At 37.8% G+C, this 14,364-nt stretch overlaps 1 protein-coding gene across 1 annotated transcript; it reads left to right on the top strand.

Annotated features, from left to right (window-relative positions):
• Nucleotides 1-1,697: 1,697 nt before the first annotated feature.
• Nucleotides 1,698-2,897, top strand: LOC128736051 (uncharacterized). Its single transcript, XM_053830535.1, has one exon. It carries the CDS (start codon nucleotides 1,698-1,700, stop codon nucleotides 2,895-2,897), a length of 1,200 nt encoding a protein of 399 aa, XP_053686510.1.
• Nucleotides 2,898-14,364: the final 11,467 nt, after the last annotated feature.

Genomic DNA, 14,364 nt, shown 5'->3' with positions numbered 1-14,364 from the left:
TAAACTGCGGAAACAAAATGATCTGCCGAACGAAGCCGAACTAAAAGTAATTTGATCAAATTCAGGTTCTGTCATTATTGAGACGGACACCAAAATGTTCCACAAGCTGATTAATTCGCGTCGTTAACACATCGGTTGTGAGAAATGCAGTGTTCGAGAATACATTGATGTGCTTCACTGCTATCGTTGTTCCGAATACGGCCACATTGCTTCCTCATGTTCAAAGCCTATATACTGCCCTAAATGCGCTGAGGAGCATGAACGAAAAGATTTCCTCCGTTTTTGATAAATGTGTCAATTGCAAATTTAGCAAAGTCGGAAAACAGAGTGCTGCTTAACATTAACCACCCAACCTGGAGCTCACAATGTCCGATTCACCAGCTAAGAATAAAAAAGAAGCGACAACTTATTGATTACTCATCGTAGCAACGAGCACTTAATTGTCCAGTGCAACCCACAATTAATCGATGTACGTCCACTTCCCAGCTTGAAATCGGCCTTACTCTCGAGGGTGTTAACGGATTACTAGAGTCAGTGACAACTCCTGCTCTGTCAGGTAAAAATGCCTACTGTATATGTCCTGTTGAAGTTAGGAAAGATATCACACCCGTTGTCAAAATCTTCGATTTCCAGTTTGGTTACATCGCATTGACAAATCAATAAATCGACGCACCTCTCCCCCCGCACCACTCGACAAGCGATCAGACGGCGATAATTGTTGGAAAAAATGAGCCAGATGAATTCCCTGCTCTGTCAGGTAATGATTTGCATAGTATACGCCCTGTCGAAGCTAGGCAGGATTCTGCACCTGTTCTCAAAGATGTCAATTTCCAGTCCAATATTACCGGTGAGCTACCAGATGCTATCGTCTCGATTGTCCATCCGCCGTCTGAGATACGGCATACTGAGTCCGATCGTGTTATTAGTCTGCTGTATCAAAATGCGAGAGGATTACGTACTAAAGTCGATGATTTTTACATGGCTGTTGCAGATTCTACTTACGAAGTTATCATACTCACTGAAACTTGGCTCAATGATTGCTTCCATTCTGCACAACTGTTTGGGACGGCTTATAATGTTTATAGAAACGATCGCAACCCATACAGGACGGGAAAAAGACGAGGAGGCGGCGTTTTAACAGCAGTGGCAAATCAACTAAATTCATACATCTCTACGGTTCGAATTTCGGACGCTGTAGAACAGCTTTGGGTTAAAATTGTTGGCATGGATAGAACTATTTGTGTTGGAGTCGTTTACATAAGCCCTGACCATTCCACTGATATACAGTCGAATATCATATTGATTCCGTCTTTCGGCAGTCAAATGCCTTACAACCCAACGATATGCACATTGTTTTTGGGGATTACAATCAGCCACACTTGTCTTGGATCAGATGCTCGAATGGAGCGGCATTTCCCGGTCCTAGTTCGTCAAATTTTTTCTCTCACCAGTGCTGCGCTGGTCGATGGATTTGCTCTTTTGAAAAAGCAAAGCCATGGGTTTATACCGTCTTTAGACATTACCCTTCTTTATCGACAGACTTCGCAGCCGGCTGTTAGAGTACAGGAAAATTACGGGGCCAGTGCAACAATCCTACTGACTCTAACTAGCAAGCACCGCCTAGCCGAGATTCGAACATAAGACGACTGGCTTGTTAGACCAGCGTCGTACCTCGAAGCTAACTGGCTCTTTTGAATATGAGGCAAATGAACACGATTGTTAATAGTATACGTCGCACGTTAGACTTGATTTTTGTGAATGACGAAGCTGGCGATGCCTGCACTATGTCTGAAGCACATGAGCCTATTATCGAAGCGCACCCTTTTCATCCCCCGCTTCTAGTTACACTTCGCATCTCACTGCCCGCAACCTTCGAATCTGTTGCAACAACTAACGATTTCAACTTCGGTAAAATTGATTTTGTTGCCTTCAAGGAATCACTGCATATCTTGGACTGGACAGAACTTGACAATTTGGCTGATGTGGACTTAGCTGTTGACTATTTTGACGCGACACTTAACCGTTTATTTCGTATTCACGTACCGGTACCGCGACTGCATGCTAAACCTCCCTGGTCTAATTCCAGACTACATTTGAAGCGGAACCGATCTGCTGCTTTAAGAAAGTATACGAATAGGCGCAATCCCGTGACCAAGCATGATTTTTGCCAAATAAGTAATGAGTATCGGACTTATAGTCGTCATCTTTATTCTTGCTATGTGAGGCGTATGCAAGACGATCTAAGAAAGAACTCGAAAAGATTTTGGTCTTTCGTTAATGAAAAGCGCAAACAAGCTGGACTACCATCTTACATGTTTCTGGGAAATTTAACTTCCGATAATCAACAAACTACCTGTGACCTGTTCGAGAGACACTTTTCCAGTGTTTTTAATTCAACCACTGCCTCTACTGCTCAAGTTGGCGATGCGATGCGCAATGTTCCTGAAAATATGTTTGATCTTGGTTCTGTTCGTTTCTGCGAAGCCGACATTAACACTGGTCTCTCGAAATTGAAAAATTCGTCAAGTGCTGGCCCGGATGGTATACCATTAATCGTTTTAAAAAAATGTGCTGGAGAACTATGTACACCCTTATTAAAGATCTGCAACATGTCCCTTCAACAACTTAAGTTCCCAGAGTCCTGGAAAAGGTCGTATGTTTTGCCGGTGTTTAAAAAAGGTGATAAATGCAACATAGAATATTACCGTGGAGTTACATCCCTATGTGCATGCTCGAAATTGCTGGAGATCATTGTCTGTGAGCTTTTGTTCAGCAAAGTAAAATCGTACATTTCGATGGAACAGCATGGTTTTATTTCCAAAGCGCTCCATAAGTACAAATTTATTACTGTTCAGTTCCTTTTGCCTCCGACATATGGAATGTGCTGCCCAGGTTGATACAGTATATACTGATCTTAAAGCTGCCTTCGATCGCATTGACTATCAAATTCTGCTGCGGAAGTTGTGCCGTTTAGGAGCATCAAATGACTTCGTCTACTGGCTTCAAACTTACTTAACGAATCGTAATCTCTCTGTAAAGCTTGGTTCGACCGAATCAAGTAGCTTCTGCAACATGTCTGGAGTTCCCCAAGGAAGTAATTTGGGACCATTACTGTTTCTTATTTACTTTAACGACGTGTGCTTTGTAATTCCACCTGGGTGCAAGTTATTATATGCGGACGTCCTAAAAATATTCCTTGACATAAGATCAGTGGAGGATTACAAACAGCTGCAAGATTTGGTAAACCGATTTACTGATTGGTGTCATAGAAACAACCTCACTATAAGCGTGCCCAAATGTTCAGTCATCTCTTTTACCAGAAGCAAAACGCCAATCTTATTTGCATACAGGATTAATGGATCTATTCTGGAACGTGTGACGAATATCAAAGATTTAGGAGTGGAAATGGACTCCAAGCTTACTTTCCAGAACCACTTTTCCAGCATTATAGCGAAAGCAAACCGTAACTTGGGATTCATAATGCGCATTGCTAAAGACTTTCCTGATCCTTACTGTTTGCGAGCCCTTTACTTCTCGTTTTTTTATTCCATGTGTGGACTCATTACTGCGACCAGTATAGTTGATCTATTGTAATATCGCCCGGGTGTTTGCTGTATGACCTGCACTGCATTTCTTTTTGTTATAATCGCTATTGAGTGAGCGATATGCTTATTGAATTTTTTATGCGTGCTTGCGTGTATTGGGGTTTACCCTTTCTTCAAAGCTTGATCTACTTTACCCACTTATTCCTCGCTGCCAGCACTATCCCATATTATAGCCGTCCCTGGCGAGGACTCATTCGTACCTCTGACCAGTAACACTTAACTATAGGAGGGACATTTGTACTGTCAAGAGGCTTCATAGGGTAAATATAGAATTCAGCACGAAGGAAGGGTAAATGGAGGGGCCTGAGAATAAACCCATGCTAAAGTCACTTGACATCGAATGGCTTGACTCTACTAAGATTCGAACCCACGACCACTCGCTTGTCAAAGCAGATTCGGTAACCTTGCGGCTATGGTGCCCCCCCTAACTAACTTCTCGTTAGTACGGTCCATTCTTGACACAGCCTCTGTAGTGTGGAGCCCGTACACACAAATCTGTATATCTAGAATTGAAGCCGTGCAGCGCAGATTCATTAGACACGCGTTAAGGTCTCTCCCTTGGTCTGATCCGATTACCACCTTACGAAGACCTCTGCTGCCACCTTACGAAGACAGATGTAAACTGCTAAATGTTGACACCCTGGTTAAAAAAAGAAATGCTTCTAGAGCCATTTTCATCGCCAAATTGCTGAAGTGAGAAATCGATGCGCCGGATATTCTCGCTTTACTGAACATTAACATTGCGCTTCGAAACCTTAGAGCCCGAGATTTCTTCCGACTCGCATTTCATCGCACCTTATACGGAAACAACGAACCAATTCAAGCAATGTGCCGTACCTTTAATCGTGTTCACCATCTCTTCGACTTCACACTCTCAATTGACAAATTTAAAAATAGAATTTTGAACTGTGATATATTAGGTTAAGTACGATATTGTAACTTTATTTTGTATTTTAAAATATATTGTGTGATTATTATTTATGTAACTCCTGAGCGTGAAAAAAGATGGATTTTTATGCCGATTTGAGAATGATTGCAATGGTGTCAACTCAAATTGGCTCTTCCCATTCATCGGCTTTAATGAGAGGTAATCAGTTGAAGTTAAAACAATAAATAAATAAATAAACATCGTACTGACCAAGTTGCACAATGTTGCTGAGAGAAAGCACGTTTCCATCCCATTTAGAATAAAACATATTTCCAAATTATCGAGAATTGTTGGGATGTGAGGCGATCACGTTTATCCTATAGTAAAAACTTCCCATCAAAAAGGCTGCAAGCCCTGCACAACCATATGCGAGGGTCCGGGTCCGGGACAAAATAGGCACCCCTTCATTTCTCAATCGTGAAACAACCTTCGGTTTAATATTTAACTCCCACAAGCTATTGTCGTAACAAAGTAATGCCGGAGTGTTAAACATTTTTTTTTTCTCTGTTGGGTACATTCTCCACTGCGACCAGTAATTTGATCTATTGTGGCGGGCCCCTATTTACTGTAAGCCACGTCAAGGTGTCGTATCACTATTAATAGGAGTGGTTTCCACTTGTTGACTAATGGCATTGTCCCAATAAGGTGTAATACAACGAATAAAGTTAATTGCCTTATTGGGAGAACTTGTCCACACAACTATGATAAAGTGCTACGCAGTTACAAAGCAGATGTTCCGCATCTTCGCTATCTAGGTTATAAAAACGACAAGAGTCATCTTACAGTTTGCCTAGCTATTTTAAGTGATAGTTACTTGAGCAGTGGCCCATTACCAGGCCACAGAAAGTACGTAAATCTTTTTTAGATAGACTAAGAAGTCTGAGTTACTGTTTTGTCAGGTGATATAAATCGCTTTGATTGGCGAGCTGTTAAATTATTTTTCCATATGTCATTTATCATTGATTTTTCCCAGTTACTCAATTCCATTCTGAAGGAACACGTTGAGGCCCCACAGAATGGTTCTGGTCCAATGAAAGGTTTAATCGATCCAGCTTTTGCCAATTGATCTGCTTTTTCATTGCCTTCAATTCCATAGTACCCAGGTACTCAAAAAAGACTTACTGTACTTTTTTAGCCACCTGCTGTAGCAATATGTATATTTTCTGACAGCCAGGCTGCATTAAAAGCACTAAAGTCAGTATCGTGTTCATCGAAGCTGGTTTGGGAATGCATTCATTCCCAAACCAGCTTCGATGAACACGATACTGACTTTAGTGCTTTTAATGCAGCCTGGCTGTCAGAAAATATACATATATTTGCATGTCTATACAGTGGTTTACCGATTTTATCTACCCATCCGAAAATTTTTGGTAGATATATTTGGAAAGTAGACAAATTTGGGGAAAAATAAATTGCTCCAAAATAATTTAAATGAACAAAAAATATTGTTAATATTGATCAATTTTTTCAATTATGTATTATTTTAGCGTAATTTGATGCGTAAGGCTCATTTTATTCATATCAACCATTAGCCATAACGCACGTCAACTCAGCAATGTTATGAAAAAAGACATATCGAAATTCAAAATTGCTCCGATTTTATTCAAATTTTGTGTACTTATTCCTTTGTAGTAAATTTTGGATCCGTATTATTATTTGGTACTTAGGGTTCTCTTTTCTGAGTCAGTGTGGTCCCAAAAGTTACCATTTTTCCACCTTTTTACCTTTGTTATACTATAACAAAGGTTTAGGAATTGGTCGAAAAACACGAAATTGATCCAAGGCCCGGAGGGCCTAGCCACATATACCAATCGACAGGGTTCGACGAACTGAGCAATGTCTGTGTGTGTGTGTGTGTGTATGTGTGTATGTATGTGCGGGGTGCAACTTTTCTATCGCCTGTTTCTCGGAGATGGCTGAACCGATTTGTTCGCTATTACTTTTGTTTGAAAGGTATTATTGCCTAGTATATCACTATTGAATTAGTTCGAGGTCCGACATTTCGTTTAAAAGTTATAAGTAAAAACGTGAAAATTACGTGACACGATTTTCTCCGGAACCAAGTGACCGATTTCAACGATCTTGGTATCGAATGAAAGCTCTTGTTAACGATAAATTTTTCGGGTAAATTTTATTGAAAACAAACAAGTAGTTTAAAAGTTATCCTAAAAAAACCTGTTTTGACAAGGTAATAATTATCGCCTGTTTCTTAGAGATGGCTAAACCGACTTAGGCGCTATTAGTCTCATTTGAAAGGTAACATAGCCTAATAGATCACTCACTATTGATTTGTTTTTTGATTGGACGTTCAATTTGAAAGTTACGAGCAATTCAATACAACACATTAAAATTTATAATAATTTATAACCATTTCATCTAAGATGATTTATCTAGTTTGAATTATTTTGACATCAGAATAGAGATTTTAATGCTGCAAATATATCTGCAAAATTTCAGTAGAATTGGTTTTGCCGATCAAAAGATATTAACCCTCCAACACTCGCGCCAACTTTTGTAATACAGGTTATTCGCGCGCACAATGGCCCAATGCCAAAAAGACATGCGCACTAGAGTTTTGACTGGGAAAACTTGATTTTAGGTTTATGGAACCTTTGGAAGAATTTCTTGAAATTGAAAGTTCTATCGTCTGGTGCAATGTAAATTTTGATTAATCCTCCTAAAAGTGGAATAAAAAATTATTTTTCTTCAGTTTCAATATAACACATTAATGTATTCTGCAAAGTTTTAGAGTATATTATTACAAGCAATTTTGCTGAAGACAGTAACCCCCTATCTCTTCAGCGAAGCTAGAAAAATATTATTTATTGTATATGAACTAGTGAAATCAGTTTTTTATTTTAGCTCTTTCGTAATTGTTGTATGACTTTTTCATGTATTACAAAGTTGCACAAATAGTAAAAATACACAACTTTGCTGAATATAGTATACCTCTATGTTTGCTTGTTTAGGAACTGTAGAACTTTGATTATAAAAAATACCCTAATTTTGACCCCGAATTACTCGACTACCAACAGACGGATACATTTTAAACATTTTACATTATTGCTGATTGTTTTGATGCATACAGACACCATTTTTCCATATGAAGAAACGAGAGAAAATTCCAGGTCAATTCCGGTACACCTCATATGCTGATTGCTTCATTTCTGTGATGTCAGTTTATGCTGATCAATTTTCCCAACAATTTAAAGTATTAATGCATTGAATAATTATGACATTTTGCTCATTACAAGTTTATTGAAGAATATACGTTAGTTACACAACGATTTGTAACTTTATAACAATATGGCGTTCAAAAACCTACACGTGTTATACAAAATACAACAGCGTGAGTAACCGAAGGTTAATAAAAATTGATGAAATTTATTTTAGAAAACTTTATTGGTGTGAATCAAATAGGCATTACAGGAAATTATGCATAGTTCAAAAATCTATAAACAAGACCTTTGCTACGCAATGTATATGTTAAAGAATAATATTTGCTCTTACAACCTACTTTTACTTGCACTTCATCAAATTATTAACAACTTACTTATCCTTATTCAGCAATTTCATGAAAAAAGGATCTATCAAAATTTATAAGTGGTCATATTTTGTTCAAATTTTGTAAACGCATTCAATTTTCAAAAATTTTATGTAAACCAACGCACTACGCAACGTTAACCAATAGATGGATTATACTCCGAAGACGTGTCGGTTTCTATCTCAAATTGCAAGTAAGACCGTATAACAAAGGTTCCTTTCACCACTAGGTGGATTAAATCGGTTTTTTTCTTTGAAAGTTCATAACTTTTGATCCATTGAACCGATTTCAATTATGTTAATACCAAATGGAAAGTATTTTAAAGAGCTTTCAGCAAAAAAATATTGGACTAAAGCCCAAACTTTTTTTTATTACCGCAAAAATATTGAAAACATTCACTTTTTATGTTTCCATGGTGTGTAGACCAAAGAAATTCTAAGTTTTCAAAAAGTATCAAGAATACAATGGAGACGCATGGTTTTATTTTTACTTGTAATAAAAGGGGTTTTTTGACAAAGAAATGCGTCTCTAAAGTAAAACGCAATGCGAGTCCATTGCATTTTCGCATCTTTATTTCTTAAAAAGAGTATCTCAAAAACTAAAAATGTCAGATATCTGTTTTTGATATCGTATGTAAACAACTAGCCATTGAAAGTATAATGAAAAAATAAAACCTTTTTTTTCATTTCCGGGTTTCCGAGTGATTGCTATATATTCTACTATATATATATATATATATATATATATATATACTAGCTGACCCGACAAACTTCGTATTGCCACAAATTAACCTGTGTTGTACATAAATCATGAATCTCGGATGATCTTTGTCACTATCTCGAGTTTTGCAAGCCCCCCAGTGGGCGGCGCTTCCGACGGCGGGTCACCGGCAACACTCGCGACCGGCTCGTCCTGAATGATCTAGTGTTACTATAGATAGTTTTTGTGGTCTTGTTATTGATTAATGTTTTATGGAAGAGTCTCGAATTTCTCGAGTTGGATTAGTTTTTGAGTTTCGCAAAAATTTCTGTTTTATTTGTATGAGAGTCCATATCCCCCTACCACAGGGGTGAGAGGTCTCTAACTATCATAAAATAAATTCAAGACTCAAAAATCTCCTACATGCTAAATTTGGTTCCATTTGCTTGATTAGTACTCAAATTATAAGGAAATTTGTATTTCATTTGTATGGGAGCCCACCCTCTTAAAAGGGAAAGGGGTCGTAATACACCACAGAAAAAAAATTCTGCCATCTAAAACTCACATGCCAAATTTGGTTCCATTTGCTTGATTAGTTCTAAAGTTATGAGCAAATTTGTATTTCGTTTGAATGGGAGCCCACCCCCCTCCTAAAAAGGGAAGAAGTCCTAATTCATAATGGGAAAAATGGTTGCCTCCAAAAACACCCACATGCCAAATATGGTTCCATTTGCTTGATTAGTTCTCGAATTATGAGGAAATTTGTATTTCATTTGTGTAGAAGCCCCCCCTCTTGAAGTGTGGAAGGATCCTAATTCACCGTAGAAAATATTTTTGCTTCCAAAAACCTCCACATGTCGAATTTGGTTCTATTTGCTTGATTAGTTCTCGAGTTATGGGGAAATTTGTATTTCATTTGTATTGGAGCCCCCCCTCCTAATGTGGGAAAAGATCCTAATTCATCACAGAAAAAATTCTTGCCTCCAAAAACACCTACACGCCAAATTTGGTTCCATTTGCTGGATTAGTTCTCGAGTTATGAGGAAATTTGTATTTCATTTGTACAGGAGCCCCTCCTCTTAAAGTGGGGAGGGGTCCTAATTCACCATAGAAAATTTTCATGCGCTCGAAAACCTTCACATGCCAAATTTGGTTCCATTTGCTTGATTAGTTCTCGAGTTATGAGGAAATTTGTATGGAAGCCCCCCCTCTTAAAGGGGAGAGGAGTTACAATTCCCCTTATAAAGAGGGAGGGGTCTCAATTTACCATAGAATAAATTCTTGTCACCGAAAACACCCACATGCCAAATTTGGTTCTATTTGCTTGATTAGTTCTCGAGTTATGAGGAAATTTGTATTTCATTTGTATAGGAGCCCCCCCTCCTAAAGTGGGGAGAGGTTCTTATTCATCATAGAAAAAATTCTTGCCTCCAAAAACACCTACATGCCAAATTTGGTTCCATTTGCTGGATTAGCTCTCGAGTTATAAGGAAATTTGTATTTCGTTTGTATAGGAGCCCCCCCCCCCACTTAAAGTGGGGAGGGGTCCCAATTCATCATAGAAAAAAAATTTGTCTCCAGAAACACACACATGCCAAATTTGGTTCCATTTGCTTGATTAGTTCTCGAGTTATGAGGAAATTGGTATTTCATTTGTACAGGAGCCCCCCCTCTTAAAGTGAGGAGGGGTCCTAATTCAACATAGAAAATTTTCTTGCCCTCGAAAACTTTCACATGCCAAATTTGGTTCCATTTGCTTGATTAGTTCTCGAGTTATGAGGAAATTTGTATGGACACCCCCCCTCTTAAAGGGGAGAGGAGTTATAATTCCCCTTATAAAGAGGGGAGGGGTCTCAAATTACCCTAGAATAAATTCTTGTCACCGAAAACACCCACATGCCAAATTTGGTTCTATTTGCTTGATTAGTTCTCGAGTTATGCAGAAATTTGTGTTTCATTTGTATGGGAGCCCCCCCTCTTAGTGGAGGGAGGGGTCTCTAACCATCACTAAAACCTTTCCTGGCCCCAAAAACCTCTACATGCAAATTTTCACGCCGATTGGTTCAGTAGTTTTTGATTCTATAAGGAACACAGGACAGACAGACAGACAGACAGACAGACAGACAGACAGACAGACAGACAGACAGACAGACAGACAGACAGACAGACAGACAGACAGACAGACAGACAGACAGACAGACAGACAGACAGACAGACAGACAGACAGACAGACAGACAGACAGACAGACAGACAGACAGACAGACAGACAGACAGACAGACAGACAGACAGACAGAAATCCTTCTTTATAGGTATAGATATATATATATATATATATATATAGTAGAAAGGCAAAAACGAATATTTTAAATGTTTTAAGTGATTTTAAGAGTTTCAAGGCTCCTACAAAAAATGTTTTTCCAATCATAAAAAACTGAACGTCAGTTTATTGTTTTTTTTTAAAAGCTCAATAAAATTCCTTTTATTTGGTAATAAAATTATTCAAATCGGTTCAATGGTTCAAAAGATTAAAATTTTTAAGGAAAGAAAGGTGATAACCATAGTTTCTAGCGGAGACGGGGTGTGCCCGTTAGCGTTACGGTATAGAAAAATATCACAAAGGATCATTATGAAATGTTAAAAATATGCGTTACAAAATAAATGCAAGTTACTTTGCGTATTTGACTTCAGCATTATTATACCCATTCTGTATATAATTACATACCACAGATGCCATATAGTAAACTATAAAATACAGAGAAATATTCCCTGTTATGCATAAATTCATGAAATCTTGCAAATTTTCATGCCGAAATGACAATTTAAAAAAAGGTAGATAAAACCGGGTCTAAATGGTAGACAAAATCTGGGGTACCTAAAATCGGGTGTAGATTAAACCAGGTGTAGATATAATCGGAATACCACTGTAATTTCGTCGCAGACAAACATAGTGTTAAACATACAATATCACTTGGTTGAAAAATTCCATGGAATAAATTATCGTTCTGGCAGCTTTGATTTCTTATAACATTTTGCTGTCAGGAAATAAGGCCATTACAAATATTTAAAGTTTTTGTCCCTCCGGTGTTGGGCCACTGAAGGGGGGGCGAAAAAAAAACAAAGAGAATCTTTTAATCGAGTAAAAAAATGGATTTTAGGCATTTTTACTTAAAGTTTAAACGAGAAAACCAAATCTATTCTTGCTTTTAATAAATACGTTGTTATTTTTCATGCAAAAATCTACGAACAAAAAGACAAAAACGAAAGAAAATTTTTTTGGCCCAGTTTCGGAAATTCCGCTGTTTGAACTTCCATTTCTATTTCGTGCTAGAAGCGTTAACTCAACTCGTACACTTTTTTTCCAAGTTAACAGGCTGTAGAGCCCACAGACAATTGATTTTATAACTTTTATTCAACTCAAATCCTACAAATTTTTTTTTTGCCCCCCAATTTTTTAAGTCAATTTCCAAGTGGGGGGGGGAGGGGTGACAAAAGCTTTGAAAATGATTTGCAATGGCATAATCATTTGAAATAAACCAAAGATGCTTATTTATAAATGTCTGCCACTATACGATTGGGCAACATGTATCCTATTTTCTATTATCCTATCTTTCGTTTTTTATAATCTCAGGGAATCAAAAGTCACGGGGTATGAAATGGGGAAGGCAAACGAGAAAGCGACCAACATAGCTTTTGCCAAGCTCCTACCTAGCGCCTCCACGTGGCCATACCCGGTAATGCTCGATTGAGTAGCTAAGCTAGGAGGTGCGATGCCGCGTAGTTCCCTGATGCAGACGGCTGAGCCACAGAGAACAGACATCCATTCAGGAACAAATTTTTCGGGAATTCTTGGATAAAATTTCAAATTAAAATCACATAATATGCTAGCGTCACCACCACTATAGTTTCCCAACTAAATGATTCTTTTGATTTGCACAATGACAACCTTTGGCTCCTCTGGCGCTAGTATATATGGACTGTAACCGTTATGCTAGCGCCAGAAGCTAGCTGTTGTGAGTTTAGTGTAGAATTTTATGCGCCTTTAGCGACATCATCACTATAGTTTCCCAACTAATTTGACATAAGTTTTATCCAAGTGGGGACCTTTCGCTTGGATGTCTGTTCTCTGTGGCTGAGCCACACGGCCTTGGCAGCAGGTAAGTATAGTATGTTATTTAATTATTTGTTTCGTTTTAGCTTATATCAAGCACCTTCTATTGTACAATTAAGACTCTAACCATAGCAAGCTTAAATAATGTACATGGATATCGTAAGGAAAAATTAAATTAATTATTGGATATTAGAATGATGGAAACTGACGCAATTATTTTTCATTCGAAGGATTGATGGTGAGATTGTTCTATTTTTCCCATATATGCTCCATTTCATTTTATTTTTAATATTTTATTCTTATCGTATATTACTGGGTAGCATAACGTTTACAGTCCATATATACTAGCGCCAGAGGAGCCAAAGGTTGTCAGTGTGCAAATCAACAGAATCATTTAGTTGGGAAACTATAGTGGTGGTGACGCTAGCATATTAGGTGATTTTAATTTGAAATTTTATCCAAGAATTCCCGAAAAATTTGTTCCTGAATGGATGTCTGTTCTCTGTGTTATTACTGTTGCTGTTTGACTAGTTTTGTACGAAATAGTATCCGCCAAATCATCGATAAATAGCCCCATAATATCGATAGTTATTTCAAGTGTTATCTCTCATCGTTAATTGACGGAAATTCTTGACGGTGATTGACAGTCAATTTAGTTTAGCGATTCGTAGTCTAGGCGGCGTTTGATAACTGTTGTAATTTTAACGGTTTTTCGTTTGAATTTTTACACAGAAAATTACGAAAAATTTGTTCTAGCATGGATGTCTGTTCTCTGTGCTTGTAATACATATAACGCAAATAGTAATTTCTGTTTTAAATGAAGTAATTAAATTATTTAAAAAATCTCGCTCTTCCCAGCCCGTATAGTTTATATGGAGCTGTCACTTTTGCCTGCCCAACAGCTCTCCAATACATATGCACCCTGCAAACACCCTATGGGACCAGAGCTGCCATAAATACAGATATTTGTGCATGCATAAATTTGGGACCCTACCATCTTCTCAGGATTATTTTATTTTCTCGATCTAATCTTTTAAATAACATAAATAGTTTATGAAGTACTTTAAAATTCAGGAACATTAGTAGAGCCAGAAATCACAGCAAGTGAAATAATTGATGGGTCCCAAATTTATGCATGCACAAATATCTGTATTTGTGACAGCTCTGTATGGGACGGCTGCCGGCTGCGCTGGTTTGGTTTCTGCCGTTTCTGCTAGTCTATATATCGTCTAATCTGGACACTTTTGCCAAAACGAGGCATTCGATTGATGGACCCCTGGTTTTGTTCGTGTTTCTTCTTGTTCTTTTTCTTTTTTACGTTTTGAAAACAAATTGACAGTAAAAAGAGAAAAAGAGGCAACATAAAATTGTCAATGGACGCAATTTATCAAGAGGATTAGTTTTTCATTCTTAATAAGATTGTTACAACTTTTTACGTCAAGAAGATAACCATAGTTATTTTTATCGTCTCTATAACG

The sequence above is a fragment of the Sabethes cyaneus genome, chromosome 2 (assembly GCF_943734655.1).
Source record: "Sabethes cyaneus chromosome 2, idSabCyanKW18_F2, whole genome shotgun sequence".
Lineage (NCBI taxonomy): Eukaryota > Metazoa > Arthropoda > Insecta > Diptera > Culicidae > Sabethes > Sabethes cyaneus.
The sequence above is the reverse complement of the archived record's forward strand: the minus strand, read 5'-3'. Positions and strand labels throughout refer to the sequence as shown.